At 38.1% G+C, this 19,960-nt stretch overlaps 1 protein-coding gene across 1 annotated transcript in view; it reads right to left on the bottom strand.

Moving 5' to 3' along the window:
• cdh4 (cadherin 4, type 1, R-cadherin (retinal)) overlaps positions 1-19,960 on the bottom strand; it is a 266,054-nt gene that overhangs the window by 66,494 nt on the left and 179,600 nt on the right. Inside the window, exon 6 of the mRNA XM_053483828.1 lies at positions 5,203-5,358. Coding sequence (XP_053339803.1) covers positions 5,203-5,358 — 156 coding nt within the window. The remainder of the gene's footprint in view (positions 1-5,202; positions 5,359-19,960) is intronic.

The raw sequence follows: 19,960 nt of genomic DNA, 5'->3' as shown, positions 1-19,960 counted from the left end.
TTGATTTCTGCTGATGGTCAGAAACTGGCGTAAACAAAATAAGAGCATGGGTTCATCCAGCCTTGTATCCAGAGGTGGAAAGAGTAATAAAATTTTGTACTCAAGTAAAAGTACTGTTACTTTAGTGAACTTTTACTAAAGTACAAGTAAAGTTACCCCTATAAAAATCTACTCAAGTAAAAGTAAAAAGTAGCTCATAAAAAATTACTCAGAGTAAAAGTTACTAAGTTCCTTTTTTTTTACCAGCGGGGGTGGAATAGGGGATGGAACACCCTTCCATAATAAATCTGTTGCCTTTGTTGAGCTTGAAATCAAAGTGGTCGCTTAAATATGGCCAGGGGTTTGCTTTAAAAGAATTTCAGCTGTGTCTGTATCACTGGCATCTGTTTTGTCCGTCGTTATCGTTCTTGTGAATTTAGCGCGTTTGTTCTTCCCGTCCATCAATCAATCAGTGCAGTGGTTTCCGTGGTGCAATTTTTTTCCTTCCCTGTTGTATTATTTTTTATTATTTCTCATTTTTAATCATTTATTTTTTACTCAGTAGTGAATATGATTTAAAATGTACTGAAGTACAATACTTTAAACAAAACATACTTAAGGTAAAAGTAAAATTACAGATTTTAAAAACTACTTTAAAAAGTAGAAGTACACAAAAAAATCTTCTCAATTACAGTAATGCGAGTAAATGTAATTCATTACTTTCCACCTTTGTATCAATAGTTCAGGCTGGTGGTGATGACCCTAGGTTTAAACGCCACAGCCGAGCCGAGTATTAATGCTGAGCATGTCCATCCATTTATGACCACAGGATAACGCGCCATGCCGCAGAGCTTAAATGATCAACATGACGATAGGTGCGTTCCAATCGGCCTGAAATTCCCTGCAGAGCACACTGCGGTGTTCCGCCATGTTGGGGCACAACAGGTGTTCACGTCACCGGAAAAGGGAATGAAAAACGTCCCCTACAGCGATATCCCCTGCAAACGGAGCAGGTGGTATTGTAGGGAGCACCCTGTGAAGTACACTTCGGAATGGAACGCAGCCAATGAGTTCACTGTACTCAAATGGCCTCCACAGTCACCAGATCTCACTCGAATAGAGCACCTCTGGGACGTGGTGGAACGTCGTGATGCGGTCATGTCAATATAGACCAAATATTTTTGAGAGGAATGTTCCCAGCACCTTGTTGAATCTATGGCAAATAGAAATGCGTCCAAACCAGGACTAGCAAGGTATACCTAATGAAATGTAAATTTGGACCATTTTTGTAAACTCGAAAGCTCTTGCAGGATCAATTCCCAGTTTAAATGCTCCATGAACAGTTCATAAATACCTTCTTTATATCCGGCTTGCGTGTTTATGTACGTGTGTGCGCTCGTGTTTGTGTTTCATCCTAGACTGTAACCGAGGGCTCATTCTCAGCTTGATTTGTGTCAGTACGGGAGAGACACTGAGACACGTCGAGGGCAGGGTCACACCATTATTGTTTTCCCAGCTGAGTCAGAACAGTCTGACACACATACTCATTACAGCTGACAAGTCAACAAGAGTAATCTCTAACCCCCTCTCTCCCTCTTCCTCTCTCTTATTATCATCCGCACGCTGCCACCAGACCTCATATAAGTGACTAACTGCTTAAAAAGCCGCTTTCGCAGAGCAATTCTCGGCTTCTTTGCCTTGTTATCGCGTCGCATTATTTAAAAGGTGAGCGCAAATGTTACAAACTAAAGACTGACATGGAGCCAGTCGGTTCACGAATGTGCTCCTTTTTTGTGTGTCTTTTCACCCTTCAGTTTCTTTTATTAGGGTCATTTTGCTTCCCAAGCAACAAAACAAGTGTGTCGTGCGTTGAGCTGAAGAGCTGTCAAGTGGAGGGAATATGCAGAGCAGATGCTTAAACTGATGGATCGCTGCTTCGGCTCGAATGATTACAGACATCGGTTAAGATCTGTGCACGATCTGGGAGTGTGTGAAAAATATAACTCTGCACACCACAAGAGGGCAGTAGTCTGTATTTATAATAATAATAATAATAATAATAGTCATCATCATCATCATCATTATCATCATCATAATAATAATAATACAGTTCCAGTATATTATTATTATTATTATTTTATTTTTTTTTTTTTAACAATACAACCCCTGGCAAAAAGCATGGAATCACCACTCTTGGGAAATGTTCATTCAATTGTTCAATTGTGTAGTGAACATGAGTCTCTACTTAAAGAAAACATGCAAAATTTTACAGTCATTAATGATAGGGACTCGCATGACAGTCATTACATCTCCAATAAATGCACAAGTTTATATGGAGATTTTGGACACTTTTCTCATTCCATCAATTGTAGGGATGCTTGGTGATGATGACATCATTGTGCAGGATAATTAATGCATCTTGCCTTAGGCTAGACTTTCCCTCAAGTAAGAAATATGATGTCGATGGCATGGCCCGCAAATAGTCCGAACCTCAATCCAATTGAAAATCAACAGTGTGGTGGAAATGAAAGAAAATGGTCCATGACAAGCAAAGCTGCAAAGCAGATCTGGGAAGTGCAATAAGGGAAAGCTAGAGCTGGATTACTGAGGAATACTGTTTGTCGATAGTTAAATTGCATGCCTCAGAGAATTCCAGCTGTTATAAAAGCCAGAGGAGGTGCAACCAAGTACTAGTGGTGTACTGTAGTGGTTTTATTTTATAATTCTATAATACATATTTTCCTCAGAATTGAGAGATTCTATATTGATTTTCATCTATTTCATCTGCGAAAACTGTTGCAATTAACTACAGTTTTCTTTCTTTTTTATTTTTTAAGTGTTTCCTGAAGCTAGAAGGTTGGAACGTTAAATGCGAATAATTTTGTGGCATGTCTGATTTTTACATTTTCTTTTTTTACACAATTAAACAACTGAATGAACATGTTCCAAGAGTGGTGATTTCATGCTTTTTGCCAGGAGTTGTACTGTAATTTTGCTTACAGAATAAAATTCCAAGATGTGTATGTTTATGAGCAGTAAAGGTTATAAACTACACATACAGATGGTAATCAAGCAGAATAATGGTTTTACCGCTGCATCTCACTCAGAGGGTATTTTTTGAGTTATTCTAATGGTGTATTTTGAAAGTCAATTTTTTTCTAGATTTAAAATTGAATGTCTTTAAATGTAAATTTTTTTGAAAATAATAACAATAAACTGATACAAACAGGGGCTATATAACAGTTTATTCTTCGTTCAATTAAATTGTTAGCTAGTGAACTTAATCGTCTGTCTAATTTTTTTAAACTCATTATTGTGCAGTAAATGTCAATAGCTCTGGTTCTGATTTTTCATGTTTGTTGTATTAAGTACTCGAATGTGGAAATTACCATCACTGTAGTTTTTCTGCGATACATATGACTTTTTTATGACTTAAGCTCTAATTATATTTGTAAACTGCTTTGAATGTAAACGTCACTTTGCACCACCTGGCGGTTATTTCACGGCGATGATATAGGCATCCTCCTTGACTAACTACTGTACTCTCGCTACTGTACTTAAGTAAAAAAAAATAACTTTATCTTTAGAATAAAAATATAATAAAATCCAACCCTGTCCTACTGGAAAAAAATCATATAAAAATGATCATCATACTAATAAATAATACAACATTCCCAAAATATACACTTCAATTACACACTAACTTAATTTATTATTATTGTAGTGTCTGATTGCTCAGTCTCTTTTAAGTTTTTCTTCACTTACACTAACTTGCTTGGGTGAGCAGCTAATCAGATGAATGATCACACTCACACATTGGAAAAGCACTAAAAATAAATGACACAAAACCTGATAACCTTGATAAGAAGAAAAAGGGAAAGCAAAACATTTGCATTATCAAATCTGCAAATGGAAAGCTAGAAAACTACATCGCAACAGAACTATTTATTTTTTACACAGCCGGCAGTCCGATCATGGCTCCGGCATACTGGAAAAACTTTCCACCTTAATGGTGCCCAAGCACTGGTAATACACTGGGATAAGTGCATTAGTATATCAGGGGATTATATAGAGAAAGAGTTTTTAGTCTCATAACTGTGTTCTGTTATTCTGCACAATCAAAAGTCCCAGTTTGACTTGAACACCACTCGTAGATCAAGGGAAAAAAAAGCACAGAACCTTTTTAATTAAAAAGGTACAGAGACTTCTTTGGGAGTGGTGGCTCAGGTGGCTAAGGTTCTAGGTTATTGGTTTGGGGATCGAAGGATCTGGGTTCAAGCCCTGCTGGCGGCGGCAGCGGTGGTTGTCACACCCCATACTTCCCAGCCACTGGATGCCGTTCCAAGCCAAGTTAGAAAAATGGGAAGACTGCCTCAGTAAGGGCATCCGGTGCAAAACATGTGCCAAGTTGTGTGCAGATCAGATGGTCTGCTGTGGCAACCTCTTTGACGGGAGCAGATGAAGAAAGTGGTAGATGATGACGGTTCCCTATTGTACCAAACATCATGTCTGTTTTACACAAGAGACTCATGCGTCTCTTGAGTGTTGTAGCGTTATCTCCATGCTTACCTTTCTTTAGGATATATTACCTTAAGTGCATGACTGCCAGGTGCAACAAAACCAGTGCTAAAGATGGCAAAAGCAAAATGTAAAAAAAACTAACAGTCCTTACACTACAATATCCCACACATAGCTGTGTTATGTATACGCCTGGCATCTTAATTGAGGTCCTATTGCACAGAATTTATTTTGTTAAGCAATGCACACCTGCAGCTCATTAACGCTGGAGTAACTGCAATAGCGATAACAGTGGGAACTTCCTTTTCCTCGTCTTAAACATTGTCTAAAAACAACTTTCACTCATCACTTGACAAAAAGTAGCAATGCAATTGCCTTTGTTTTGGGATTTGTCAACTTTTGCTAAGAAATGTGGACCACATAAAACTCAAAGAAAGCGTATAGTGTTTTTTAATTAAATGTTTTGAAATATATAACCTTGCAGGCCAGATTCTAAATAATTTAACATAATAAATAAAAAAAGAAAACCTTAAATGGTGTTTATTGCATTTTTCTGTCAAACTGCTCATATACTGTATAAAGTAACAGAAGCTGTGTGTGTGTGTGTGCGTGCGTGTGTTCGCCTGCTTTTGGAATAATAAATCAAAATTAAAAGAAAGCAAAATATCTTGCCAGACGTATCACAACATGATGTTTACAACTTACATGGTAGGAAGCTCGGTCTTCTCTGTCCAGCGGTTTGGTGACGGACATTTTTCCACTGATGGGATCGATGATGTAGACGTCACTGGGTGGCTGATCAGCGCCAGCTCCCGTTATGCTGTACCGGATTTCAATCTCTTTATCCTGGTCCGATCGGATCTGCAGAGAACGGCGCAAATTGTAACAAGAATGAACAGAAAATATCACCCGGCCCACTTTAAAAAAATAAATAAACTGCATTGACACTGACAGTGCTTGGTTGATATACAAGATTAAACACTGTGTTTAGTAAAGTTATATAAATTTGGGAATTCTGACGCAACCAGAAAATTGTGCAGTTGAACTCAACTTGAGAGTTGGGTGGTTTTACGTGTCTCAGAGACACAGAGTCAGAGACCGATAGCAGGGGTGACATGACTGGTGGGTGGAGTCTAAATGAGGGTTTAAACTAAGGAGGAAAAAAAATCCTGAGCATCAACTTAAATAAAAGAGTGGTATGGTAGCAGTTGGAGCTCAGGTTCTATAGACGAAGCTCTAGATCTAAAAGAAAAGTACATTAAGAATGGTGAGAATGAGGTGTTCCACAGGGAGGAGTGCTGGGTTACTCAGAAGATTGAGAAGAACGTCAGGGGAGAGCCGCTGCTCCTTCAAATAGAGGGGAGCCTGGTAAGGTGCTTGGGCAACATACAGAGATGCCACTGGAGCGTTATCAGGCACCGAGGTTAGACTCAGGACCAGATGGAAAGATTATACTTCACAGATGTCCAAGGGATGTCCAGGGATCCTCCAGAAGGAGCTAGGGCTGGGGGTAAACAGATCTCGACTGACCTTCCCAGTCTGTTACCACAGTGACATCCCCAAAAAAACAACAAAAAAACTAAAGGGAAATTAATGAAATTCCATTTCTTATGCTTCGTGTGTATGTGTTGTAGTTATAGTGATATCCTCCAGGAATATCATACAGTAGATTCAGACTGTTTATTTTAACACTTGCATGTATTTATAGTCCAACATAACCTCTTTCCTGCTCTCATATTTGTTCGTGTTTATTTTTTGATTGTGAATCCCTCACAGCATAATGTGGCCTGATTCTGCAGAACATGGTGTGTTAGGTCTGCACACAGAACGTGTGGCGCTTATTTGATTCTGGTCCAGGTTTACAGATTTGATTAGCAGTGGCAGGCTGGGCATCAGGCACCGGCAGGAAAACAAACATATGCACCGAGTCTTTTATAAATGACGTTCATATTGCAGATCAAATCCTTCCACTAAGCTGAGGCCTGATTTACTACGATGAAAAATAAAGCTTTCGTTTTGCTTTTAACTGGTGGAAATGACTTTCTGCTAATTTAATACACGCTCACTGGGTGTATCAATTTGGAACGTGTGTTTTTAAACCGACTTTTAAGGTTAAAAAATTGCACTGCTGGTGCAAAAAGAAAAAAGAAAATAAAAACAAAAATTCTAAGCTCATCATATATAATTATATAATTAAGATCTGAGAAATACAAACATTATCATACCTTTTAAGCTTTTATCTTTTGAAAGGCAACATGTGCATTATATTCTACTCACTCTCACTCACTTCATCATCTACACCACTTTATCGCGTGGGCCCTAGAGTCTATTCCAGGAGACGTAAGACACGAGACAGGGTATGTCCTGGACGGGGTCCCAATCTATTGAAGGGCACACACACACTCATTTACACGTCTTTGGACTGTGGGAGGAAACCGGAGTACCAGAAGGAAACCCACCAAGCACAGGGAGAACATGCAAACTCCATGCATGCGGGAATCAAACCCGGACCCTGGCGGTGCAAAATGACAGTGCTAACCACTATACCGCATACTCCATTCTCTTATTATTTCATGTAGACTATAAAGAAACTAAAACCAATAGAACAGCTTGTGCTTGACTAAGAAGCAAATATGTTCCATTCCCTAACTAGCATCAAGGATCTCACACGCGCCGAAAATCTCATCTGAAATGCGACTGTCTTGATAAACTCACTCGCAGCACATTGAACAAAGCTGCATCAATGAATAACGAATTGAAACTCTGAACGGAACCTTTTTAAATAAACACACACACATCAGTCACTTTGTATTTGTCGAGCTGATCGCGGCTACTCATTAGTAAGCAGCGACGGCAGGCATTTCTTTATACATATCAGAATTTGTGTAATTTTAAAAGACAGTCTTTTCCTCTTATCATCCGGAGTGTGTGGAGTCGCGCTGAAGAGTCGCCTGCATGCACGGAGCGGTGAGGGAAACCCGGGCTGCCTCGGCCAGAGCTGCGAACCGCTCTTTATTTCTCTCTGCGGGATCATTTTTTTGATAATGGGTTTAGTCTTTTACTCTCAAGACTCAAGCTTTTTGAGACTGTAGGTGGTTGAGTGAGGGTTGGGTTACAAGATTTAACAGGTGCCACTTTGGATAACATTTCCTATTCAAATTATTCACAGTGTGTTGTTCATAAGCACTAAATAAGGTTTGTTGTCAGACGTGTTTTTTTTTTAAAGACGGTAATACTGTGTTTCCACTGGAGACGGCATGTTGATATATTTTTTGCGTCATCACAATAAAAAGTAGCGGTTTATATGATCGGAAATTGGGTGTTACTGGGTGATTTCGATCAGCGGCCGATCGATCGAAGCACTCTTAATTTGTACTATAAAACATTACTACGACAACATAGTTTTTGAATATGTGCCAAGATCTCATCTGATTTCTCTCTCTCTCTCTCTTCACGTTAGTTTCTTGTGTTGTTTTCTTCATTTATTTAACAGGATATACTGTACTGTACTAGTATTTGTTAAACTGTTAGCGTTAAGATGCTTTCCTGCATACCGCAGCTTTATAGATGTCAGTGTTGGTTAATTCTCATGACAACAATTCTGAAAGCCAGCTATTATTCAAATTCAAAAAGCAGAATTTTTTTAACACGCTCATTCTATCCTTTCTAAAAAGTCTGACCAAAAAAAACAAACAAAACTTTTTTTTGCACATTTTAATTAATTATTCTTTTTTTAAATTCAGAAATCAGAATTCACAGTTTGAGTCCAGGAATACACCCGTGCCGTCAGGGAAGAAATGTTAACAGATGTGTTAACCTGGTCATTCAGTACATTCAGGTCATCAGTCGACCTCATTTAATTACTACACAACGTCGTTGAGTCCAGACCTGAGCAACTAAAGCAACCCCAGATCATAACGCTGTCTCCAGAGGGATGTAGGCACTTTCCTTGATGAGTGTATCGCTTCATGTGCTTCCCTTCTTACCCTGACGTGCTCATGGAACAACAGGGTCAATCTGGACTCATCAGACTACATGACCTTTTCCATCGATCCTTAGTCCAATCATTATGCTCTCTAGCAAATTAAAGCATTTTCTGATTAGTCTCACTCACAAGTGGTCTTAAGTAATAAAAAGTAATAACATTTTGTACTTAAGTGAAAGTAATGTTACTTCAGTGAAATATTACTGAAGTAAAAGTAAAGTTACTATTATAAAAATCTACTCAATAAAAGTAAAAAGTAGGTCATTAAAGATTTACTCAGAGTAAATGTCAGTTTTTTTAACAGCGGGGGTGGGGGGATGGTGGATTCTAGTGTAGTTCAAAAAAGACAAGCGGATATAAATCTCAAACTAGTTGTTTTTAATTGAAGTAACACTTTTGTTTAATAAAGCTGTTGCCTTTCTTGTGCTTGAAATCAAAGTGGTCACTTAAATATGACCAGGGGTTTGCTTTATAAGAAGTTGATGCATTTCGCTTTCAGCTGTGTCTGCATCACTGGCATCTGTTTTGTCCGTCTCCATGGTTCATGTGAATTTAGCGCGTTTGTTTCCTACGCTCATCCATCAATCAGTGCAGTGCGTGTTTCCGGGGTGCAATTTTTGCCCCTCCTTGTTTCATTATTTTTGTTATTTTTCATTTTCATTCATTTACTTCTGACTTAGTAACGAAAATGAATTAAAATGTAGCGAAGCAGAATACTTTAAACAAAACATACATAAGTAAAAGTAAAATTACATATTTTTAAAAACTACCCTAAAAAGTAAAAGTACATTAAAAAATCTACTCAGTTACAGTAACACGAGTAAATGTAATTTGTTACTTTCCACCTCTGTTAATTATACAGTGGTGGCCAAAAGTATTGAAAAAAATGCAATGTTTTAAAGTTTCACTAAAAGTGCTATGCAACAATCAATATTTAGTACGAAGTCCTTTATTCTAAAAAAAAAAAAAAAAAAAGCCCTGCTAGATACGGCTGGGTATACAGTAGACGTTGCAAAGACGCCTGCAGTGCTTGCTCAGTCTATGCCTGCTTGACTGTTTCCTGAACATCGTGCACAGCAGTTCATAATTCACTTGAGAATTCCTCAGCCATTTTTGACACCCTGGCAAAAGAAAGTACAAGCGTGTGTCTCATCCATTAATTAAACCAGTTGAATCTAATTAGCACAACTCTTCAGCCAGATAGGCGAGAACCAATTAGTGACATCACCAGATTTTGTGCACAATGTGAGCTATAATACACGCCAGATGCTGTGTTAAAACTTTGCCCGCCATGGTACGGTATAAGGCAGGTGATAAGGGGAACTCGTTTCAGCAACTGTGACGGTGCACGCCAATAAACCTTCTCGCTTGAACCTGTCAAACAAACAAGGCACACAGAGCATTCACTACTTTCAGAAGTGTGTGTGTGTGCGGGGCGTCTAAACTCACCTGGGCTGGAGAGCACTCAGGACTCACCATTATATTGTTTCTGTCAGCCTATAAATGAGCCGCGGATCCCCAGACTGGTAAGAAGATCCTTTCCTAATGTGTACTTACACTCGTCTCTTGTTTTGACTACGCGCGCTCTAATACAAACTCACCAAAAAGGATGCTGCCTGTGCCCGAATCCTAGACGCCCCTGCTACCACACTAAAGCTCCAGATCACACGCCTGAATATCACAATTATTTAAGGAAGCTGTTCATTGAGCACATGTAAATAAAGAACATTTTATGTGTTGTGGAACTTGGTTTCTAGGCTTTTCTCTCCGCCAAAAATATAACTATAAAAATAGTTAAATAGTAAAAATACGTCTTTTTGATAAAGTCAAAATTTTTAATCAAGTGCCGGTGGAGAAGGGGTGACAACGAAAACTCTGATTAATGTCAGGCTGTACATCATGTACATAGTTTATTCCTTACTCAAGTGTCCCTGATGTAGAGACCTTCCTCAACGGCTAATTAATAGTAACATCTTAAGCACGATGCGTTCAACTTTATCTGAGAAATTTCACATAATCACTGCATCAATGTTCTCGTCGTTCTAAGGCGGAATAACCTGAGCGAAAAGAGAATCTTCGGTTTAGACTCAATCCCATACCGGCGCAGCAACAGCACACAGGAGCACATTTATTTTTAAACAGTTGATATGTGGATCGTTCACATTGGTGCTTGATTTTCTTCCACCTGGATGAAGAGAAAGGTCTGTTGCTTATGTGGTGCCGACCGCCTCGTCAATAATTAAAAGCCCTGACACGAAATGTTCCGCAGTGCTGCAGCATTTCCATGGATCGCCTTTATACGCTGCTGCACATCAGCTCTAATCATGTACAGCAGTCCATCTGCTATTCTGATCCGAGCTTTAAAAGAAAAAAAGCGCACTTTTCCGAGAAGAGACACGGAGAACAGATCATCCATGGAGCTGGAAGGTCATGTGTAGGAGTGTGACATCTCGGTGAAATTACGAGGAAAAAAAAAAGGAGTATCGTTCTCGTACAGCAGAATGGGTTTATGCAAAAGGTTGTTGCCGGCTCGACAGGCACCATAATTTCATTTTCACGCATGATTTCCAAGCCCACAACCCACGAAATTTGCAAAGCACAGACGGGAAAGTTTTTTTTTTCTTTTTTTTTTTTTCCCTGGCTGAGCATGGACGGAGTGTGTTTATTGCATACATATTTAATGCACAGCAGTTTCTTTAGCGCTAACACTTTACACTTATAAACACTGCAAGAGTCAGGAACCTGAAACAGTCACTTGAGGAAGACGCATTGAGTATATTTATTGATCCACCATCTTAGACAACAGGAGGCTATCATTAAAAATAAAAAAATAAAAAATGCCTTCCAAAATAAAAAAATCTGGGCAAAAAAAAAAAAAAAAATGTGGGTGGAGTATACTGTACAGGGGTCACAGGGGGCCTATCCCAAAAGACTTAGGGCCCAGGGCGGGGTGCACCTTGGACAGGATGCCAATCCATTACAGGGCACACACACTTATTCATTCACACACTACGGGCAATTTGGGAACGTCAATTTGTCTAATCTGCATGTTTTTGGACTGTGGGAGGAAACCCAGAGGAAACCCAGAGGAAACCCACCGAAAACTGGGAGAACATGCAAACTCCATGCACACAGAGACACGAACCTGGCTGAGAATTGAACCTGGACCCTGGCGGTGCAAGGAGATAGTGCTAATGTAGTGCTAAAGCCACTTACAACATTGTAAAAAAGTCTTACGCACCCTGGGATTATTACTACAAACTTCGTTATAGATTTTTTAATTACGTTATTACGTAATGACGTTATTATTATATGTCAGTTTTTGACCATAAAATTAAAAGTTACACAAAAATATTTGTAGGAAAAAAAGAAAAAAAAAGAAAAAAAAAACGCCACATTTTTTTTTTCAAACTCTGTGGGTGAATTAGTCTAAAAAAACACATTCCACACAAGTCTTAAAACATCAGCAATGCAAATCAGCCGTGTGCTAAAAACCCCATGTGCCCACGTTAGAAAGCGCTTGTGCCGGCATGCTCGAAGGTGCTCAATCCGCGCACTCAGTGTCTAGTGAGAAAACTAATATTATAAGGAACTGGGTACATTTAATTAATCATTTAACGTTTTAAAAAAAATCAAATTGTACAAAAATCAGACGTTGTATCTGGATATTTATAAAATCATAGTCACAATTGCAATTTTAATCAAATCAGCTTCTAGGTATCATGATAATATCGTATCGGGTGACTAGTGATTCCTACTTTATCCCTACTGTACATGACAGCAATAGAGAAATTTTTGAAACAAAAGCAAATGACACAGCAGGAGCACTGAAAGTGACATGAACTAAGATTATTCTTGAGTGGTATGCAAAATAATAATAATAATAATAATAATGTATTTAGGTAAAGCAATATATACAAACATTTGGTTTAAATGATTCCTGTTCTGCGGCACATGTGGCCTGATGTTTCTTTAGTTTCCTGCTCCAATGTACTGTTTGATACTAAAAATGAAAAAACAAAAACAGGTTCATTTTCCCGTCATATATGACATGTTGGTACATTATGTAAAGCCAATATGCCGCATATTTATAGAAAAAAAAATTCCTTTGAGAAAGTCTGACAAGTTCTCTTTAATTCATTGTAATATGCTTTAGTTAGATTAGGGTAAAATACATACACATTAAATTGCAGAATAAAATCACAGATTTGCACTTGGGGATTAATAAAGTGCATCCTTCCATCTATCCATCCATTCCACTATCTCTAAAGTTGTAAATGTCTAAAGTAAGGGTACAAACACGAACCTAAATTATTCAAGCGTCATACCAAATGAACCATGTCAATTATTACAAATTTGCAAGTGCGAGACCATGTTGAAAATAACACTTCAGATAACACTTCCCTTCCTATTAAAGCAATGTTCAAAACTTCAGAGGGTGTTAATCTTTTCATACCTGTCAGCTACTGCGGAGAATTAGTTAGCACATGTAGGCGTGCAAGTTCAAGGACATGATTAAGACTTTATCATTAATGTGTAGGAGGCCTTATAGACCTGCATATCTCCACATTAAAGGAAAAGCCTATACATACAGTACGTTATTATTTATAATAACAAGTAACAGGCAGAGGTGGTAAAAGTACCCAAGTGGTGAAACCCAAACGGTACAACATTGCCAGACTGGTCGGTTTTGAAAGAGGAGCGGCAAGTGGGTCAAATGATCGAATACCCTGTCTGAGGGGACTGCTGAGAAAGACGGAGCTGAAGACGACAAAGGAATAAAAGATACGTGTGGGAGTATACTACAGTATACTTCTCTTTGAATACGTCTGGAGAGCTTGCTGAAAAAACAGTTATCACCCAGTGCTGAAGTAGATCTGTACATTCTTTATGTTATACAGGTAGTACAGGAAGTATGTGCCAAAGAAGCTACTTCTAAAGTTTAAGTGACCAATTTTGCTTTCCTAAAAAAAATCAAGTTGTTAACTTTAGCCGTTTTGGAGAGATGATTTTATATGTGCCACAAAAATTTACAATTTTACAGCGTTAAACTGTCTCGCTTAAAGTGTTTTTTTGGTAAAAGTTTAAAAAGTAAAAAATCTGTAGTGTCTGTAACCATGTCAAATTCAAGTTGCAATATCCTAACAATTTCACATTTTAGAATAATACACTTTTCCAGGTTTATGTCTTTTCATGTGAAATCTAAACTGGCCAAGTTTCATCTGAATGACAATTAAGATCATTGAAACATTTGCATTAAGAAAGGTTACGGACACTACATCTACAGTAGGTGAGACACTTTTTCAGCCCAAGACCATGTTTTGCCCGAATGCAAATGGAATATTCACTTTTAATAATCTGTTACATGGAAGGAAGGTAGCTAATTTATACAACCACGGTGAGCAGAAGCACGTGCACAACATGTTAAAGCTTGAAGGTTCCACTTCTCTCACCCTGAAGATTGGAGAAAGATCATACGAAAAGAGGCTGGGATTTTCTTTTGTCTTTTAATAAAACTGCACTACTAAGAGGAGCTAAAGTTTAATGTTGTCAGGTGAGAGCCGGTGACAGCGGCAGTCTCCCACAGCTGTGTCTGATTCTCCGGGGCTTAAATGCGCCGGCTACGCTCCACGTCACACAGACTGCACCATCATGCATCTCCGTCTGAAAGGGAAATGAAAGGAGTACGCTGACGAGGTGCTGAAATATGGATTTACTTCTTCGCCACTCTTATTTTTCCTCCACACTTGCACTGTGCCCTTTCATTCTTCCGGATGGATCGCTCTGAAATGGGCATCATTTAGTAGAAACGGGAAGCTGATGGTACATGAGGGAGACATTCAGCAGGGTTTGGTGTAAGTTCGATTTTGAACCTGATCTAGTGCCGTGTACTTTTTTGAAAGCCTTGGCCTTTCTGCCACAATGGATTGGTCTTAAAAATAAATGACCCACATTTTAAAGGATTTAAAGTATATATTATGCAATGATTACAATACTGTACAAATAACAGTACTGCTTTAAGGCAAAGCTGTCTTTCTACTTAAAAATGTAGTAAAAATATATTATTGAAACAAAGTCAATAATTGGTGCGATGACCCTTAAAATATGGTCTCAGCTACAGTGCGGTTTCATAAGGCAATGAGCTGAATAGTTTTACTGAACAGACACAGTGCTTATGAGGACGTTGTTGCACCTGTTTAATTTTTAATGAATGCAAACCTTTCTTTCTTTATTAATGTATTTTTAATCTCAAAAGTTGTCTTTTTAGGCCTAATTTTCAGAATATTTTTTAAAAAGATTGAAATCTTTTGCTGGTATACTGTTTGGAAATTGGAAAAGTGTTTTATTGTCCTTATTTATAATGAAGTCATAAAATAACCTGTGTGTAAGATTTCAAACTTGCTAAAAAATCTGTAAAATATGGAAGTTTATTGGACTATTGATCTGTTCCAATACTTTAACGCTAAATTATTTTTAATCAGATAAACATACAAGATGATGGCACATACACGCACACACTCATGCCGCCGTGCCTCTTCACAAACACACTCTCATCTTTACACCCCCCCTCCTCCTCCTCTCGGCTTCACACACACACACATTTATACTTTACTTTATATTTTTTATTAATTATTTGTATGTATCTATTTTTTGGGCTGTGGAACGAATAATTCGAGTTTCCACTATTTATTATGAGAAAATTTGCTTCCGGAACTAATTATGCTCGTAATCCAAGGTTCCACTGTACTTTACTTTATCGACCACCTGCATTATTGCTCCTAATTAATAAATCAGTTTATCGATGAATTTAACGATGATCAATTAATATCAGTATTATATAATAATATCTCTTGTAGTTTAATTCACATTAGAACTGTGTGTGATGTACACTAGTGTTTACTGTGCTGATGTCTTGTTTAAGTAGTGTTTGTACTGTTTGGAGCTGTTTGCACACATTTGTGCTATAGTAAAAAACAAATTGAATTATGTAGTCTTAAATATTTCTATATTGTTCTATGTAGCACCATACAGTCGTTGTTTTGTCTCACTGTGTGATGCACCAGCTATAATAACAATAAAAACACTTGTTAACAAAACCTATGACCGCCTAATGACAATAAAAATACTTGTTAACAAAACCTATGACTGTTCTTTGCAAACATACGTGTTCTTTGCAAACATTTCCTACAAAGTTTAAAGCACACGATTGTCTAGAATGCCTTTGTATGCTGTAGCTTTTGCCTTCAGGACACGGCTTGCCAAGGTTGGAGTGGAAAAACTTAAGCTCATTGGCCCTAAAGCCCTAACCTCAACCCCACTGAACACCTCTGGGATAAAACGAAAAGCTGACTGTGCACCAGGCACTGCAGTCCAACATCAGTCCCTGGCTTCACTAATGCTCCTGGGGCTGAATGAACACACATCCCCGTATCCAGACTCCAAAATCGAATGGAAAGCCATCCCCGAAGAATGGATGCTATTTTAAAGGCAATGAAGGAATAAATCTGGAAATGAATGTTCGAAGACTCATTACACTTTACTCGAAGTCTAGCTGGGGGGGTCTGGTCATACTGACTAGTTGAGTGTTCACTAGTCATCACTGTGGGGACATGGAGACTAAAAATATTCCAGATCACATGAAGTAGCTTCTTCAGTCAGCTGCATGAAGATACTGATATTAAAAAAAGAAATCTTTTCCCTTTTTTATAATGGACCTTTAACACTTTCATATCACTTCGCATGGAGAGGTGAGGTGTGAGAGAGGCTCCTGTCTGCACCTGGAAGAACTATGCTTCAAAGCTGAACCAAAATTTACATATAATATGTGCACTGTGGCTGTGTGTGTGTGTGTGTGTGTGTGTGTATGTGAAAGAAGAAATTCAGAGCCATGAGTTGCACCGGACTATCCAAACCCACTCAAGCAGCTCAAAGAGGCTGACCTCAGCTTGTGTTCGGATGCTCACCGATGCACATGGTTGAAGGCACGGCTCGAAGATCCTGCATCGGCCCTCCGTCATTGAGCAATAAGGATATTCATCGCCATTCCGTACGCTCTCAGATCCAGAATGAACAATTGCAGATGAAAAGTCAGTTCATCCATACAAGGACTGTCTAGCAATAGCTGTTTAATAGTTAAACCAGGAAGATTTAGCCCTGGATTGGTTATAGGTAGTGATGGGTCGTTCTTCTTAAATGAGTCTTTAACGTGACTGAGAAGAACGAGTAGTCATCGCAAAACCTCTGTAGGTTATGTACAGGAAACAGAAATGAGTAGTTACTTTTAAGGCTTTGGTCTTTTTGGGGGTCACGTGACTCCCAAAGACGCTATGCAGTGCGATAAAAAAAAAAACAAAAAAAAAAAAAACAAAGACTTGGACTAGAAGATATAGGAGATGAGCTTCTCATTCTGTTTATTATAATATGTCCTTAGCTGCATTATAATATTTTCTTTACTGGAACTATAGCCAAAATTTGTGTATGTAGACGTCTTGGGGGCCTGTTTATTAAAAATTTAACATTTCTGATAAAAAAAATGAAATGAACGGATTGATTTAAATTATTCAATCATTTTGATCAACGAGATTCAAAGAACAGAGTCAGTGAAATGATTCAAACTTCCCACCACTAGTTCTACTACGTGGTACAGACAGTGAATGGATTCGCTTTACATTACATTTTCAATAGCATTTAAATGTTTAAAATGGTTTATAATCCTAATTGATCTTTAAAAACTCCTAAGACATATTTAGAGTTCTATAAGAAGTTCATAAAAATGCACAGAAAAGAATTCACCGTGAGTTATGACCAACGGATAAGGGCTTCATAGAATACCCTGACTGCCTCTCTAAAGCAGAGCCTGGATGCTTTAAAAAGGCAAGCCAGACAGCTCAAGTGTATACAATATTTACAAGGCCAAAACGAAGCATGGTGGAAGCATGGCCACAATGAACCAGCCCAGCTCTTTAAACTAACCACGCAAGTGAAATTATCACAGAAGAGGAATACAGAGCGGCCGTGAGGCCTTTATCCTCTGAATAAAGCCCAGCTGGAGACGGAGTCAAGGCCGGGCTGCGTCAACAGAGCTGCAACCATGCGGATCCTTTGTCAACATGATCGATTTCTGTATCTCCCCTGAAAGTTGTTTTGATCCTGCATGAGCCAAAGAGATGCGAGGGTGTGCTGATAAAAAAAAAAAAAAAAAAAGCAAGGGATGAAGAGAGACAGCCATCTGCACAGACACAACACGAATCAAATCAAAGGTGCACGGATTCACGGTGGGGTCCTCGGAGACAGGAGAAGCCAGGGTGGATGTAGATGGAAAGACAGCATGAGAAACAATGACAGTGAAAAACAAAGTATCAGAATGAGTGAGAATGCAATAAAAAAAAAGAACTGATGACAGATTTTGGACACTTTTGTGGATATATGCATGTTTTTTTATGGTGTTATTTACAGTAAACCTATTTTATTTTTAGATGTTCATTAAAATGCATCACATCTTTTGATCCTGCTGCCATAAACTGTAGCAGGTTAACACCTTTTTAGGTGCCTCATACATATGCATTGGTATGCATAAATTAATTTATATGCATATGCGATGAAAAAAAAATCATGCATACAGTATACAGGTTAAGAGCTTCAGGTAATGTTCACATCAAAATGAAAAAAGGAGGGGGGGGGAGATCTATGTGACTTTTGGCATGACTGCGGCATGGCAGTTGGTGCTGTATGGGCTGGTTTGAGTATTTAAGCAAACGTAATGGGATTTTCAGAAGACCTAATGTATTTAGTCGTCTGAAGAAAAAGCCTGCACACAAACATTTTTTTTTTATGGTGATTTACACTGTGATATGTAACTATTCAATATCCAATTTGGATTTAAGCATATTTATCTAAACCTACAACAAATAATGCCATGTATGATCTCATTAGGAGGATGCTTGCCAATATATAATTAGCACCTCAAAAGTACCAAAAAATAAACAAATACTTAAATTATTGACGAACTACATAATGTTCCGACTACGTGTATATTAACGGTAATAAAAAAGGCTGCGGGCCTTTTGTGATTAAATAATCGCACATGTCCATGATCTCCATGTTGCAATTTGGATTTTAAGGCAATTAACTGTACGGTAATACACGATTCATGTCTCTGTATAATAAAATCTGTCATAAACAGCTCTTTTCTCAGTCCTGATCATGAGATAACATTACAAGTGACAAATATTTGTGTTTAAGACAGATGTTTTATGCATCTCTTGGATGAATTATCATTTATGTAACAGATAATTGTGTGCAATTACAAAATACATTTTTAAAAAAGTACTTGGTTTATGTAAAATACTATAATAGACAGGTGAGGAATATAAAACTAGACAGGACGTACTATTATAGGAAAATTAACAACAGTTCAGTGCAATGAAAAAAGTGCAGTTATTATTTCCTCACATCAACAAGAGTTTTATTTCCTTTATAACCATGAGTTGATTTTTTTTAGTTAATAAAACAATGATATGTTATTGATATCTTTATCAATTTATAGTTAAATTGCAAAACTGGTCAGCTCCTGTCATTTACGTTATGGCAGTGATACAGTATGATCTGAGGTTGTTCTAGTTGTTCAGGTCTAGACTCAGCAACATGATGTGGCAAAAAATGAAGTCAGCTGACGACCTTAATGTACTGAATGACCAGTTTATCACATCTACAGTAGGGAGATTTTTTTTTCCCCTGATGGCACGAACACATTTCTTTATGACTCAACCTGTACGAGTAAAAGAGTTCACTTACCCGACTCGCAATGCAATCACCTGAACCCAGTAATGCACCCTTAATAAATATAATACCAGTCTGTACACATGACTGTTGCCCCCTCATTTGTGTATGGGGTATTGCATGGTGTCGGAATAAGATAATTAGAAAACGAACTAATGTTAATTAAAGTTAAGAAGGGAATCATAAACCTAATTAACACATTAACCAAGCAATTAAAAAACAGAGCCAGGCTCTAAATGTGGTATAGTTTCTCGGAATTAAAACCGCTTCCTCCAGACGTTGGCAATGACTTTAATTCCCATCCCTGTGCACAACAGTGCAAATGAAGCCATTAGCAAAGCCTCCTAAATCCACATATCATGAGAACAAATGGGAGACGCAGAGCAGAGCAGAGCCCAACAGAGTTTTACCCTCATCCTTTTAAACAGCAGACAGCCCAGGAGACAGCGGTGCTGTTTAATGACTGCTTTCACTGCCGTCCCTTTGCTGAGGACAACAGACAAATCCAGAAAGGTCTGTAATCAATCAGAATTGAATCCTTAACTTATCTTCATTTTTTTTTCTTTTTACTTTTAGGAACTTTATAATGCTATTACCTAACTTTTTAAAAAAAAAATTTATTTCATGTAGTTTACAGAGCTACATGTACAGTATAGATACCAGAATATTTCCCCAAAACAAAGGGTTATTCCGGGCCCT

The sequence above is a fragment of the Clarias gariepinus genome, chromosome 23 (genome assembly GCF_024256425.1).
Source record: "Clarias gariepinus isolate MV-2021 ecotype Netherlands chromosome 23, CGAR_prim_01v2, whole genome shotgun sequence".
Classification (NCBI taxonomy): Eukaryota; Metazoa; Chordata; class Actinopteri; order Siluriformes; family Clariidae; genus Clarias; species Clarias gariepinus.
Note: the sequence above shows the minus strand (reverse complement) of the source record. Positions and strands in the feature narration are given on the sequence as shown.